Source organism: Porites lutea, chromosome 3 (genome assembly GCF_958299795.1).
Source record: "Porites lutea chromosome 3, jaPorLute2.1, whole genome shotgun sequence".
NCBI lineage: Eukaryota > Metazoa > Cnidaria > Anthozoa > Scleractinia > Poritidae > Porites > Porites lutea.
This window is the reverse complement of record NC_133203.1, coordinates 42,360,138-42,376,253: the sequence shown is the minus strand read 5'-3', so window position 1 is coordinate 42,376,253 and position 16,116 is coordinate 42,360,138. Positions and strand designations below refer to the sequence as shown.

The window sequence follows — 16,116 nt, the reverse complement described above, 5'->3', positions numbered from 1 at the left end:
TAAGTGATTACACTTTTGTTTAGACAAAAGAATGTTTCCTGGAGTCGATACACGAAAACAAAATCGGAAATTTTATGTCATCTCGTATACCTTCCCAGCCCACAGAAAAAACTTAAATTCATCAATGAGTGTGAAATGACAAAGAAAACAAAGCGCAAAGTTTTGAAATAACTTAATTTTCATAGATCACAAAATCTACAGAGCTGAGAAATTTTGACACTTGATAAATAACCTTTCTCGTGATGTCAAAACCATCGAAACATAACTGGAAAACAAGCAAAATTTCCCCATCTGCCTTTTCCATGTTTCGAGTTCAATTTTACCGGAACAGACGTTTTTTTAAGACTTAAACATGCCTGCAGTTAAAGGGGTCAAAACTCGGAGGTTGATATGTGAAAGAAATCTCGACAGGCTAGCTCTTGGTTTCAGTGATCAAGAAAGTTATCATAGCTTTATTTTTCACGCCTGTTTGTGATGTAATAGCCCTACAGTACAAAAAGCGACAACAAAGCTACCTCCCGCGCGTTATTTATTTGCCCTCCCGCGCGAGTGTGTCTGTCAACAAACAGACAATCCACTTTATTTTCAGTTTTTTGGAGTTCTTATCGTAGCACGCTTTGGTAATTTGGTAATTATGAATGAAAAGCTTTTTATTGCCGACTGACAGAGCTATTTTGTTTCAGCAATTTCCGGAATTGTTTCTCTTGTAAAGTTTGTTTTCAGAGGAATGACAGAGATAGAGAGCGTGCGATCGATAGTAAGTAATCCTTTACAACCCACTTGACACCATGATTGGCCCGGGGCAATTCCGCGTGTTTCTTGCCGAAGAACGAGCGATTACCAGACTAAATCAACTTAATCTGCACAAGACTATCTCAAATGAAACAAATAAAACGTAAATAAAGTTACTGTTAATGCTAATATATCAACAGTTCTGGATGCATTATTCAGCAGTTCCTTGGGAAATCGTTTGTCCTCGCTAGCGATTGACTGGTTCACTTGTCGTGGAATTGGACCAGCGGCTCTCATGCTCGTGATAAACCGTTAATTTTTGCTTTCCTCTCTCGCATTTTTTTTTTTGCATCTTGTGTCTATGTCACATTATAAGCGTTACACTAAACTCTCTTTTCTTGCGAATATTTTCAGTCACTTCCCACAAACTCAGCCACACAAAAAACTTAATCTACTTGACGCACTAGTGTGCTAAGGATATACCAGACGTACACGGAATGCTACTCTTTAGTGCTATTATTTGGCTCGTGTGCCTTTCGCTGTAATCCATCTTTATCTAAATGGTGCCATTCCGTCTCTCCTCCTTAACAACATCATGGATTAATTCAAATTTTGTATCTGTGGTAATCCTGAGGTGACGAACGAATACTTGTATCGATATCGCCACCGTGGCGACAGGCTTCCCGCCATCCCGGTCGCCATATTGAATACTTGCGATCAAAGTGAGATGCTGTGCGCCAAGAACTGAGGGAGGTTTGCTAGGAAAAACGTTTTTGCAGAAATTGAAACGAATACTTTCTTTTTTGCCTTTTGCACTTTGAGAGGAAAATGCATTAAACGGATGAAAATTGTTCCTGGCTAATTCTTATATAATGCAAGTAGTTTATTAACGTCTGTGCCGGAGTAAGTATATTTTAAATTTAACCGCCACCTGTCTCATTGTTTGTTTGTAAACTTATTTATCTATATTCTTTGTGGTAGAATGTTTTCAGTTTATGTCGCACAGATAAAATAGAAAATATTCAGAACATAGACATAGCAAAAAAAGAGAAAAGAAAACCTCAGAAAATCACAATGGAATTCGTAACAATTATGATTATGAAAAGTTGAACCAAGAGTTTAGATAAGCAAGTAATGTTCACTGAAATTTCCTATTTAAATAAATAGAAAATCGAAGATACGCCATTGTTTGTACATTCGGTCTATCAATGGAAAGAAAAGTGACGGTGAGCTTGTTATTTTGGGAAACACCAGGATCCTGGAAACAGAATAAAGAGATGGCTCCATAATTTTAGTGGCATCTCCAGCGAGTAGCTTTTCAGATTATTGGACAAAAATGAGACGAATTATAAAACCTAGTTTATCGAAATTATAGTTATAGTTAACCTTGTTTTCTTTTCTTCATGATGGAATTGGTGTAGTAAAAAAGTTCACGGCTTGTACAAATTCCTACTATTATTAAGGTCTCTCGGGAGAGGGAAGAAAACGATACTTGGTAATAGTTATCGAAACAGGTTTTATTGCGGTTTCATCTTTTTCGTACACGAAAATTATCTTGTGTAAAGAAAATTAATCAAGCTAAGATAAGCATAATCTCATGGTTCCACAGTAAACCAAATCTAAGTTAGAAACCTTTTGATATCGCGCAAGATTTATCAAAAATTTCCGATAAGCTCCCAAAAATAATTAAGTATTTTTCTTTTTGATGTGAATTTTCTGACGTTCTTTTAGAATAGAACAGGCGATGAAATTTCCAGCAATTTCTATGCCAGTTTTTTCAGTCTTCGGAGAGTTTGAAACAATGTACTAATTACTTCTCGTGATAACGGTAAAAGAATTTCAATCAGTCAGGATGTAGAGGACACAGTGCGGAAAACCGGGTTTCTTGAAAAGGGTCTTGTTGTGTTTGCTTTTTATATGCGAAAAAATTTTTGCATTCCTCTATACCGTGAGAGAGTGCCCAAATTAAAATTTGCTATTAATACATAAGGGATTATCTCGTGTCTTATGAGAGCTTCACGAGGAAGTATTTGTACCATTTGTGGTTAAACCTTTCGAGAACTCAAAAAATGCCTTTGATTCTATTTCCCTTGGAATGTCGTAATAAGGGAGCACCCATGGATTTTAACTTTTAAAAAATGTGTATTCATATAATTAACTATTTGTTTCTTCCAGTTATTATATCTTCACTGATAACGAGTTTGATTACAAACAATTCTGAGAGGTTGCAATGAAAAAACTGTTATATTTTGCCCATTTCCAAAGCTGTAGGTTGCTGAAAAAAGAAAAACTTAAGCTGACTCTAACTAACTTTCACCGCCTTTACGCTTCACATGCCTGTTTTGTGTACAAAAACACTCCTAAACCACGAGGGGTCGTCCTGCTTTCCTCAGAGCGACGCACGGCCAGACTAGTTGAGCAAACACACTCTCAGAAGCTCCTACTAACTTATCGAGCGCGTTTTCATAATCTTGCCCTCAGGCCGAGGCAAAGCAGATCAATAAGGTTTTCAGAATGTTTACATTTCAGTTCTGAAACCGGCCAAGAAGAAAAATGGATACTTCAAAAGGAACTTGAACGAGGTTTAAAATAGGTAGTTGAGCAAACAAAGTTTTACAAGAACTTAGTAACTTATCCAGCGTATTTTCATAATAATCCGTTACCCTTGAGGCACAGTAGGGTGAACGAGAACGTTTTCAGAAGTTTCACATTTCAGTTCAAGGCGCCTTCTGGACCTGTTCTGGACCAAAATAGGGCACTCAAACAGCAGTTGGGCGAAGACTTTTACAAGAAGTTGGTAATTTATCCAGCACATTTTGATAATCTTACCCTTGAGGCAAAGAAGATCTAGAAGGTTTTCAGAAGGTTTACATTTCAGTTCTGAAACGGCTAAGATGAAAAATGGGCACTTCAAAAGAAAAAAGGAGATTGAAAATATAGGCAATTGGGTAAACAAAGTTTTACAAGAACGTATTAACTTATCCTGCGCATTTTCATAACCTTACCTGATCGAGAACGTTTTTAGAAGTTTCACATTTCAGTTGGGAGACGGCCAGGACCAAAATAGGGCACTCCAAAAAAAGAAAAAAGTAATTTAAAACAGCAGTTGATCGAACAGACTTTTACAGGAACTTGGTAATTTATCCAGAGCATTTTCATAATCTTACCCTTGAGGCAAAGGAGATCTAGAAGGTTTTCAGAAGGTTTACATTTCAGTTCTGAAACGGCCAAAAAGAAAAATGGGCTCTTCAAACGGCAAAAGAAGATTAAAAATAGGCAATTGAACAAACAAAGTTTTACAAGAACTTATCAACTTATCTAGCGCATTTTTAGAACCTCACCCTTGAGGCACGGCAAATCGAGAACGTTTTCGGAAGTTTTACATTTCAGTTGGGGGACGGCCAGGACCAAAATAGGGCACTCCAAAGGGAAAAAAAGGCGGTTTAAAACAGCAGATGGGTAAACAGACTTTTAAAAGAACTTGGCATTGGTAATTCATCCAGCGCATTTTCAAAATCTTACCCTTGATAAGAAGATATAGAAGTTTTTCAGGTGGTTTACATTTCAGCTCTGAGCACGGTCAAAAACCAAAAAGTTTATCAAGGAAAAAACGATTCAAGAAAACAGGCAGCAATTGGGGCAAACAGACATTTATACCAGAGTTTGTTATCCAATTCCATATCAAAGATTTGTAGATCATTGAAGCTGTGACGAAAATAGTTTCACAGCAGAGTGATGTATCTCCAGAATTTTGCCTACGCTTTTCAGGACATTCAAATTGGATACTTAACTAAAGTCGAAAAGCGTTTGGGATATGTATATATCCATGGCGTAGATATATGAAAAAGTTTTATTTCGGCGATGCTTTAACGGTTACATTCTCATGGGGTGAATCAACAAGGGTGAGTTTTTGTTCTTTTACTATGTGGCACACAATTGATGAATAGGGAAACAAATGATTTTTCTTGTAATATAGTATCAAGCATTAGACGCAGCGTTTCATCACCAGATGAAACACTGAGAAGAGAGTTGAAAATACGACGCGCAGCGGAGTATTTTTGATGAACTTCGAGGTGTTTCATCTGTTGATGAAACACTGTGTCGAATGCTTGATATTACTTCTCAAACAAAATGATTTTAGAAAGAGAAATTAAGGATGCAAAAATGAGCAGTTTTTCATCTGATTTCCAAACACTCATTAATCATTAATGTCCTTGTATTTTCTTTTTGAATTATTATTAATGAGTTTGATTAGTTCTTGACCTCTTTATGCACCGCCCCCTAATTTGTATATCTGTAAATCGGTTCTACTCCTCTTTTTGCCAGTTTCGGATAGTAAGTTAAACCTTTCACGCGTAAAACGTGAACATTCATACCACCTCACCAAACTCTTTCCAGCTTCCTACATTCTTGGGCTACGAGAGAGCGCCCAATACAGCACTGATCCATGTCCGTCAAGTTTACTCGGCATTTTTCGAATCGGTGAGATGATTTATTGGATGCGTTCGAAGCTTGCTTGTTTTCCATGAGAAAGCTTGTTGCTTTCGTTTGTGCGGGCGCTCACCAAAATAATTCTTCCTTCAGGAGCCTGTGAAAGTGTTACCTTTTTTTTTCTTTCAACATTCTCGGGAACAAAGAGAGTGCAAATACAGCGGAGTTCTTCTTCTTTTTCGCCAAGAAAGGGCTTGAAAAACATTCAATATCTCAATAACACAAATCTTAACGATACTTATCACGTAAAAAAAGTACTTGAAAAGTGTGCATGATCCATCAGTGCCTCGGTTATGCCTCAAAGTTGCGTCACATATTAGTTTGGTAGATTTCGCTGACTTATTTTATTCAGGCACAGTAAGGATGTTGAAATACGTACTTTGCCTAGTATCCTGGGAAAAGGGATCCTTTCCTTTGGTCGTGAATCATGAAAGAGCCTTAAAAAACACCACTACAAGAACGTGCTTATCTCGCTGATTATCAGCTTTGTCTTCGGTTACTCGGGGTATTTCTGACCGCACTTATGGTAAGACAAACTAAACCTCTTCATGTTCAGTGGGAGTGGCATCTACTACAGGTTTGGCACTAAATTTTTGTGGGAGTTTAAACTTGCGGCTGGGAGATAATCTGTTTTTTGGGGCTACTAAATTTGCGGTTGGTAGCCATGACTCATGGCTTCCGCGACTTTTTTTGTGGTTACTCAGTTAAATGGCTAAAGAGGTCGAAAAAATATGTTTTCCTGGCAATTATTGTAGCGATGGTATTGTGTCGTTGTTTGCAATCAGTCGGATTCTCGCCAGTTCCAGTTCTGTTCAACAATCAAAAACATTAATCTTAACCGTGAAAATTTTTGGCGGTGCTATTTTTCGGTTTTTCGCGGGACATTTTGGTCCGAATCGTGGAAGGAAAACTCGTAAATTAGAACTTGCAAAGATTAATTGTCAGTTTATATCGCTTAGCCTTTTCATTCTCTAGTCATGCTTGTTAAAATCAGTTGCATGTCTTAAGGATCAGTTTACGAAAATAAGGTTAAAATATTCAGAGGAAAGTCCTTGAATACTACTTTCGTTGACAATTTTTGTGAAATTATGTTCTCCGAGATACAACGTAGGTGGTTCTGTTTTAAGAGCCAGTTGATGAAATGCCAAACATCAACTTTTCAAACGCATCATGGACGCCGGTCGCTTTAGAGTTATGAACTCCTAAGTGATATGCCAAAAAGGTTCTTTAGAGATTGTCATAAATAATTAACGTCTAATTTTTCCTGATAAAAGATCAATGCAGGCACGCTAAATAGACAGTCGATGAAAGCAAGAAAACGGCTTCCTTTTTCTTGGCTTCAATTAAACACTTGTATCATGAGAAATGCAATATGGTAGGATGATAAGTTACCATGGTTCGGAGGCGTGCTAAATGATAAGGAAAACGAAAAGAAAGCTTTTTTTGTTTGTCCTGTCGGTGCTTTTTGAGCATTTATGTCAGTTGACAGATTCGTTGAAGGCTGTAACTTCAGACTGTCAGTACATGCGTGGTTTGTGTGGCAAAAATGGTAGGAATGAAGACTGCGCGTGACAAAGTACTCTTAAAACAATTTTAGGTGCGGAGAAAAAGACGAGTTAAAAGATATCATTATTCTTAAAACCTGGTTAGGATAGCTATTCACAAGGTAAAAATAACGAGAAGATGCAGTCATTTGTAATCCTTTGTGGTGGTCTCGGTTTATGGAGGGTAAATACTTACCACTGAATGACCAACACTGCAACAATTTTAAGTCTCGCAAAAGTATGTACCTATCGCGTTCGTGGTTTCCTGAAGTACACACCAGGTGTTTACGCTATCAATCGCGTGTGTCCGGGGCAGTGTATCATGCTCCAATAACTGTATGAAATACTTTAGTGTAGTCACGTTTTCTGAGCGTATATCAGTGTTCGATACTTCGTGAACTAAAATCAATCAGATGTTATGTTCTGAAATAATAGAGTGAAGCCACGTGCAATTTTGATCATAGTTTCTCTTGCATTTTTCCTGTATTTCTTTAAAGTGCATTTCACGTGGATGGGCCGAATTTTTACCAGTCCTGATGCAAAATAGCCCGGGGGGGGGAACTCCCATATGAAAGGGGCGGGGATGCTCGTCGTCTTGCTTAGGGGAGTAAATTTAGGATTTTGGTCTCACTTAGGGTTCTCTGTTCAAAACGCCGTTATATTTAGCCGTAAAGGTCTCTTTTAGGGTTGTGTATTTTCAATTCGTTTCATTTAGTCGATTCAAAATCTCTTTTAGGGGTCAAAAAAGGTTGGGCCACACCCAATTTGGTTTCCTTTAGGGCTTTAATTCAAAATTCCTTACGAGCATCCCCGCCCCTTTCATATGGGAGTCCCTCCCTGGGCAAAATAGTGGGTCATAGATCTGACACAAACGAAATATTCAACAAGAGAGTTTAAGCTAATTTCTTAGCGTGCAGTCTGGCAGGGTACGAAATAACGCTTGTTCATTGATCCTTTTGCCCACTAGCAAACTTTTAGTAATGCTGAAAATATACAGGGGTACGTACAAGACAAGCTGGTTTTATATTCTCTATCAAGCCTGCTTTGAATTTTTATTGTCTGTCAGTAGCAAAGGCCTATTGCCTGTCAGAGGCCATATGACTCCAGTCTATTAGTAAGCTCTTTACTGCTGTAATTGTTGTCGATACAAATCTAATCTGCATACTTAAAGGGTCGGTAGACCTTTATTGACACTGAGTGATTTTTTATCTATCTGTGGAATCTGAGCAGCGCTAATCAGAGCCAGTAAAAGATTTTATCAGTCATTTCCGAATGCCTTACAGACCGATGCTAACGAACACTTCCATTATTTTCTTCCGCGCGGATCTCTGTTCTTTCTTGGCACTTCAAGCAACTTCTCGAAGTCGTTGATTTCTCGTCAGTTATTATAAATCGTTTTAAGGAGATTAATGTAGTTTATACGACCCCTCAATACTCGACTAGGAAAATAATAAAAAACCAGAATCTGCAACTGATGAATTCCTAGCAGTCCATTAAGCGACTGATTACGTTTTTAAGTAAAACTAGAACTACTTTCTACAGTGCCGCTTTGTTAAGCGGCTTGAACCGTTTTTGTAGACACCATTCTGAACTTTGTGCCCAATAAATTTAAATTAAGCTGCTTTTTTATAGGGAGCATTTCATTCATGTAGTGATGTTTCTTTAAGCAGTTATGAGACAGATTTATGGAACATTGTTTTTTAAATTTTCTGGTCCTTTTCGTTCGTATGTCATTTTGTGTGGCATAAGAAGGTCAAGTGCAGCTGACGAAACCTTATTCTTTGCCATAGCGCGTATACAGATCATGCTGATTTACGCCCATTTTGATTGTGAAATCTGTAAACCTGGAAGTTTCTGACTGTTTGCGGACAGTTTTTCAACAGTTTCAAAAGGACGTTTATCGAATATTTTACAATCAGCCTTTGTGTTGCGAGGCGATGGCGAGAAGGAGAAAAAAGTTTGGATCTAGTGTCAAAAAGCGTCTAAGCCACTAAGCCAGAGGCCGGTCTCCCAAAAAATGCAAGATTTCCCAGCGCTGTGTCAATGATTTTGCAAATAAACTAAGTGCGTTTTAGCAAAGATTTAAAGATAAAAAATCGTCAATGTGTATTTATTTTCTTGTCCTGTTTGTTTGCGTTTCATGCTCCCTTATTAGTTTACAGTGATAACGTGTTTTTTGTAAACAGATGTAAAGCGCTTTAAATTTATCACAAAACAAGTTACGGAAGCACATTTAATTAAAGCATACATTCTGTCGTGTGACCCGTTGACACAAGCTACTGTCTTTTGTGCAAAAGCACTTGTCCTATCGGGGGTAAGGTTACTCCCTTATTTGGCCTAAACGGTTATATGCCGCTTTACAGGGTATAGTTTTGAGGGTCTTGACTCTAAAACAGGGTCCAGTTTAATACAAATTGATTATTTAGTGACTTGTACATTAAGGTGTTTTTTTGGGCTGGAAGGCTTTAACCCTTTAAGCCCCAATACTGACCAACATCAATTTTTTCCTAACGATATCCATAGATTGTCTATGAGAATTAATAAAATGATCACAAAGAGAAAAATCTTTGATCTCTCATCAAATTCTCTCAACTGATTTTATAAGGAAATGTATGCAGATCAGTCTGGAGAATTTGTATGCGGATATTGGGCTTAAAGGGTTAAAAGAGTGTGAAGGTTGGCGATGAGCGGTCTACATTTGCGGTACCATCATCCATGATGTTAATTTGGAAAATTACTGAATTCGATCTGTGTGTGCAAAACTAAGCTAGCCAGGGTTATGAAATAAGGTTTCATGTCTTTAACAGGGTTACTGCGCTTTTCACAAACATGCGAATTCTGAAGTTCAAAAGCCAACTGACGATTGCGTTTTTCGCTGCCGTCAATCACCTTAACGGACCTCTTAGGAAACAAAACTTTGCTTTAACGGGTTCAAAGGGTCAAGGTTTGTGATTTGTGATTGGTGGATTTCGATCCGTTTTGTGTGTTTCTGTGTTTCAAGGTTCGTTGCTTGTGATCGTAATTATGATTGACGGCAGCGAAAAACGCAATTGTGAAGGCGGCTTTTGAACTTTAGAGTTCGCATGTTTGTGAAAAGCGCAGTAAGAAATGAACGATTTCTGTCTTAAACAAGGTTAGGGTTTGAAGGCCTAATTGCGGCACAATTCTAATCAAACTTTCCTTGGGTACGTCTCCCCCCCGGTTTTACTATCCGTTTGTCTCACACCCAACCCAACTGTTACAGCTCAGAAACGTTTTTCAATAGTGTACCAGAGTTAATTGCTCGAACATGTCAGTTTTTTAAGAATCAAACAAGAAAGCAGTTATCGGAGTCATCCCAATCATTCTCGGACTAAAGATTTCATCGAAAACCCGCCTGTATACATCACAGCGGTCTCACAATATTTATGTTGAGTGGGCCTTTTATCTGAATGGTCACACGCTAGGATGTTCTCCACACATTCAAAAGTTCGAATCACCTTGTACAGCACAATAAGCAGCACCACAGGAAAGCACTGCTCAGTAGCGACTTTCATTTGAATGATCACACAGCACAATTTTTGTCCACACATTCAAAAGTTAGAATCACCTTATGCAGCACAATAAGCAGCACCACAGGAAAGTACTGCTCAGCAGCTTTCACTTGAATAGTCATATTTGAGGATTTCATCCACAGTCTCAAAAGTTAGAACCACGCTTGTCCAACACAATAAGCAGCACCACTACTGGGGAAAGTACTGCTCAGTAGCTTTCAATTTATAGGTAACAACGTAAGATTTCATCCATGAACTCAAAAGTTCATGAGAACCACCTTGTAATTGTACAGCACATTAAATAAAATGATCACATTTCAGAATTATATTCAAAGATTCGAAAGTTAGAACCACCCCAATGTATTGTCTAAAACATTTAATACCAAATATTACTGATCATCACTCAGTGGCTCAGTGGTTAGATCCACCCTGTTCAACATTACAAAATAATATTATAGTCAAACCCCGCTAATAAGGCCACTGAGGAGGTCATAGAAACTGTCCGTATTAACGGGGTTTCCGAATTAAGGGGGTTGAATTTAGGGACAGACCATTAGAAAACTTATTTGGGCGGGGGGGCGAAGTACAAAAAAAAAAATTCGCGCAAGGGAAAATTAAATGAAAAAAAATTCTTGCACGCCAATCAATCCTAAAAAATATTCATGCTATGGCCTAAAAAAAATTCATACAAGGAATTTGATAACGAAAAAAAATTCCTGCGGCTCGAAAATCCCCCCACCCCTCCCATAACTTTTCTAATGGTCCTTCCCTTAGAGAAAATGTTAGGGCTTTCTTTCCCTAGGGACAAAGCAAACTGTCTGTGATTATGGTGAAGTGTCCGTATTTCAGAGGGTGTCCGTAAAGCGAGGTTTGACAGTACCACAAATAAAAAAATTGCTCAGTAGCTTTAATGTGATTATTCACAGTGCACAATTTCATCCACACATTTAAAGAGGATAAACCACCCGGCTGTGCAGCATAATAAACAGGCCATTCGAAAGTATTGCTTAACAGCTTTAATTTGTCACACTGTGTAATTCTTAATTCGATAGACCTCTTCGATGGGTTTTAAGGAATTTTAAGCTGCAAGAGAGCAAAGTTTGCCAAATCTTAATTTGACTGTTGAAACTGTGTTAAATTTTCAGAGACTTTAGGTTGATTATTTCTTCCAACTTGTCAGTTTTCCATATACTAGCCGCTCAGACCAACATACTAATCAGTAACCAATCTTATTTTCGATAGGTACCGAACACCAGTTTTAAGTAAAAAACCAGAATAGCCGGAAACTTTCGTCGTTGTACCGACATAGCCTGCGAAAACATCCGTTTCTCCTCGCTCTTCGCCACTGGGGACGTTTCGCGCGAAGGAACGTCGTTCCTCCTCGCGAAACGTCACCAGTGGCGAAGAGCGAGGATAAACGGATGTTTTCGCAGGCTTAAGTACCGAGACCTCTCTGGGTGAAGACAGTGAACTAAAAATGAAAGGGACTGTTGTTCAAAGAGTACCATGCATCGCTCAGTGATTGCTTTTCACCGCAGTGTTTTTCATCTTTGGAACCTAACTTGCGCTGGTAAGAAGTTAGCAGACCGACACTTGATTGTTGACCAAGTGCCAGTTTTCCTCCGTCAGTTGGCGGGATTCCGCATGAACTGCTGCCAACTACGTAGCGATTACAAGTGCGATGAGTGGGCGGCTACGGCGACACAAATATTACTATTACTGCCAAGATTAGTTGAAAAATTACCTTATTAATTGAAAAAACATAAAAGGAAAAAGAAAAAAACGGAAGCGGGGAAATGAACTGCTAAACAGTTCCATTTGTCGTGTCACTTTAAATTAGAAACGGCTTGTACAGCATAATAAATAGCTCCACGGGAATGTACTGCAGCTTATAGTAGCTTTCCGGCAGCTTAAGATTTTATCCGCAGACTAAATTACAGTAATACTGAGTACAACGAAAAGAAAATGTCATGTGGCTTCTAGGTTTTAGGCAAACACAAAAGTTGAGGTTTTTTCCGTTAGACCAAACGAAAACAGTAAGATATTTGTACGTGGATTGAAGAAGAAATCATACAAACGGGAGCACGGTCATCAAATCTCTTTACTCTCATCCTCGCGTGCCAGCTCGATGTCTTATGAAGATAATTGTAATTCAATTTATCTCTCTCATGTGGTAACACGCAAACAAAACGACATTTTAAGAGCCCGCTTTTTTAAAGCTTAAGGGTTTTAGTTAACCTCTTTTCGGTTCTGTTTTAGTTCATATCATTTTTCTCCTGTTCAATAAAATTCTAGACTGCTGATTCCGTGAAAACTGACTGCAATGAAGAAAAGGAGCACAGCTTTAAGCAGTGGGTGCTAAGGGGGCAGAGTTAACGAGATAAGGGCAGATAAATTGTCCAGTTCAATTAAGAGATTTTTTGAAAAAACGAAAAACGAGTTCGGGAGAAGTATGATCACAAAATTTCATGTAACACAGCTGTATCAGTTATACGATTTTTACTGTCCTGCACGGCCACGTCCAGCAACGTCCTTATCGGTTTAACTTTTCCTCGATATCTAGCTGCAAAAGATGTCTTCAATTCAGTTCCCGTTGATGGACAGACTATTTCTTCGGTTAACTAAGAGAATTGGAACTCAAGTTACGGTTGTGGTTGCGATTTGTCCGTCGGCGGTTGCGGTACAAACTTAAGCAGGATTAGAACGCAATTAAAATATTTTTGAAGCTCATACGTCCTGTTTTGAATCTTACATGCCGTTGGTTTGACGCAGTTTGGCTTAAAGCCTCCTTCTTTTAAGACTCAAAGATTAATTTAATGCTCGTAATATCCGGAACGCTTCAGCAGCGGAAATTTTAACCTGTTTCTCATGTAATCGCTAAGCATTCCAAAACGTTTGTTTTTGTCAATTACAGTGCTGCCTTTTACACGCATTTTTAAAAGATAAACTAGCCAAGAAAAGTAGGAAGGCTTACTAAACAACCAAGGTTCCTTTAGTTTTAAGCACAACCGTGAAGCCCGAACAGCGATTGATATCACGTTCTTCCCATTATACCAATGATTAATCATGCAATAATAAAAGTTATGAGAATAGAGGAAATGATCACCAAAGAGAAAAAAGAGCCGTTTTATGTACAAATTCTTCTTTGGAAAAGTGTTCCACGATGTTCATGTTGATAAATTTAGGTTCTAAAATGATTCAAGTCAGAATTGAAGGCAATTTCAGAAGCACCAAAGGCTGAGTTTTGTTTTTCGTGGCGTGCATCTTCCAGAAATGTGGCGATTACGTTAGAAAAAGTCTTAAAGTCCGGAATATTATAATGACGAGAGTTTTCAGCTGTTTCTTATTAAGTTCCAGCGCTATTTCGCACTTTTTTTCTAGCTTTTCCGGAAAAATACCATGTGATAAGGTTTGATCCAAAAACTGACTGCTTGGGACAGTTATAGAACACGTACAGTGAAAGCCTTAAAGGTTACTATTACGTAATAATTAGACCTAACAGGGCATTTTGTGGTTCGTATTTCACCTGGCCCTAGTTGTTCAAAAGCAGCAGGTGGATAGAGCTATCCACCAGATAAATCTCCATCCAGTGGATAGCGCAATTGGTTTTCCTAATACTTATCCAGTGGATAGAGATTTATCCGGCAGATAGCGCCATCCACATTTTGAACAACTGGGGCCAGTCTGACTTTCAGTTCAAGTAAAGACGGCAAATGGTCAGTGGAAATCAGTACTCGGTGTCATTGTGGTCTGATGTCTTACCCTTTTATCCCCAGCGCAGATTAACTGCTGTTAGTTTAGCGATGTTTTCGTTAAGTACCTTCTCACTCTACTAATGCTTCCCGCGCTAAAGTACGCTCGAGTTCCCCTCGCGCGCCCTCTTCCTCTCTTCCTCGTTTCAACAAGGGTTTCAACAGCCTGTTCACACCTTATGCACTTGTCACCATGTGCCTTAATACGCCTCTTCAACTGCCATGCGTTTTCTTTTCCTTTTTAACCTCAGGTGAAACTGGAATCGTATTTCGAACATGGTGTCTCAGACGAAATCTACGGAGATCACCACAAGAAACGATTTCTCCACGCGCTCAAATCTTTGTTTGATAGTAGTTTGTTTTTATAACTAAACCGTAGCCCCAATAACGAGTGTATTGTATTCTTGTATTGCAATTAACATTATTGAAAAAAAAATCCTTTTTGGGCGCAATTTGCGTTCTTCTTGCAACTGTCTGATTCTTAAAGGAACATCTTCCCGTTACTGCGCATGTACCAAACGTTGATTTTCTGACAGGATGCTGTGAATTCAAAAGATGCACGAGTAGCGTTACAGAACCTGCAAAAATCCGTTTGCATCGTGCCCGGTTAAGTTCGATACTATACTAAACCTTCTCAGAATTACAGATCAATGACATGCTGTTCAATTTGTGTGAAATCGGGTGTTTTTTTGCGTTGCTTTCATTGCCGTTGGCCGGAGGTCCTTGAGAACGGAAGGAAAGCGCTCTAATGCTGGTTGAAGGCTTATTTCTCCTGTCAATATCCATAAAAGCTAGATAATCGTGAAAGGAATAAACAGAAATGGAACAACAGCAGCACAAAAGACTATATAAACCCTATATACCCCTGAGACATGGATGCGACTGTTGAGGTTTTGCGGACTTTGTGAAGCACCATATTTTACAATGACGTGCTAGTAAACTTAACCCCCTGTAAAAGTACAGCCTCTATTATGTGTGTGTACGCATAAATTGGACATTGTTCCCGGGTAATTCTCTTCAATAGGTTGTAATATCCAGATTCTTTTCAAACTTAGGCCAATTGACAATCATAAAATAGGGTCACCGCGCTTGTCTTCGTCCCATATCCCATTTTTACCGACAGAGAAAACTGACATATCGTTTAACTTCAGGTTGGAAGCCTTGGTCGAGTTGGAGTAAATGCAGCAAAAATTGCGATGGTGGGAAACAAACTCGAACGAGAGCTTGTTCTGTTAAGGAATGCGATGGAAGGACCAGACAAACGAGATCGTGCAACACTTACGAATGCGACGGTAGGTTATCTCTCTCATATACTACGCAGAAGCAAGAGCTTACAAACCTTCCAAACAGGCCTTTCATGTGGCTAAATATAAAACAAGAGAATATCCCGGCCAGCGGTCTTATTCTCTAATTGTATATGGGGTGGTCTTAGGGTGTTTGCAGGGCCTCTGTAATTTTTTCACCTTGCTCACTGAGATCAAGTCATTAAGCTCATGTTGTCTTTGGCGTGCATTTTAAAGCCTTTTTGATCCCACCTGTCCCCTCCCTCTGTAGGTGTGTGCGGAGTTTTTACGAAGCTCTCCACTGAGGCTCTCAGTGTGACGTTGTTTGGTAGTTGCCGCTCACAGGGTTGTCATGGTTACCTTCCAGGCTTACTTTCTCCTCTCAAAGTTTGTCCAGGCACCTTCTTCATACCCATCTATTAACGATGGGTTTAATTTACGATAAAAGCGCTTGATAGTTTTTTCCCTATATTCCTTCCATGTCGCCTGGTTCTTGTTATGTATCTATTTTGCGTGGATGGCACACAAACAGAGCGACCCATTAACTCGAAATTCCTTATCTAGCTAGCTGCTACTAACCCTCTTGATATTTTTATTTTACATCACGGACAAGTTTCAGGCGAGTAATTTAAAGTGGCCCGAGTGGACCTTTTGAGGGTGCAATACCTCTTAAAGTTTGTGCCTTAACTACTTCGCCTCTAACAAAGATACTGGTGGTCAGTTTTATATTGATATCGGGAGTTTGATGTCTAAACCAGCAAATATTACTTGCGGTCGTATT

General features: G+C 38.9%; 1 protein-coding gene across 4 annotated transcripts in view; it reads left to right on the top strand.

The window, feature by feature from the left end:
• The window catches only part of LOC140931165 (uncharacterized), a 39,002-nt gene that overhangs the window by 13,308 nt on the left and 9,578 nt on the right, over positions 1-16,116 (top strand). For all 4 annotated transcript variants that reach the window (XM_073380919.1, XM_073380918.1, XM_073380917.1 and 1 more), the window contains exon 3: positions 15,204-15,344. In XM_073380919.1, coding sequence (XP_073237020.1) covers positions 15,204-15,344 — 141 coding nt within the window. The remainder of the gene's footprint in view (positions 1-15,203; positions 15,345-16,116) is intronic.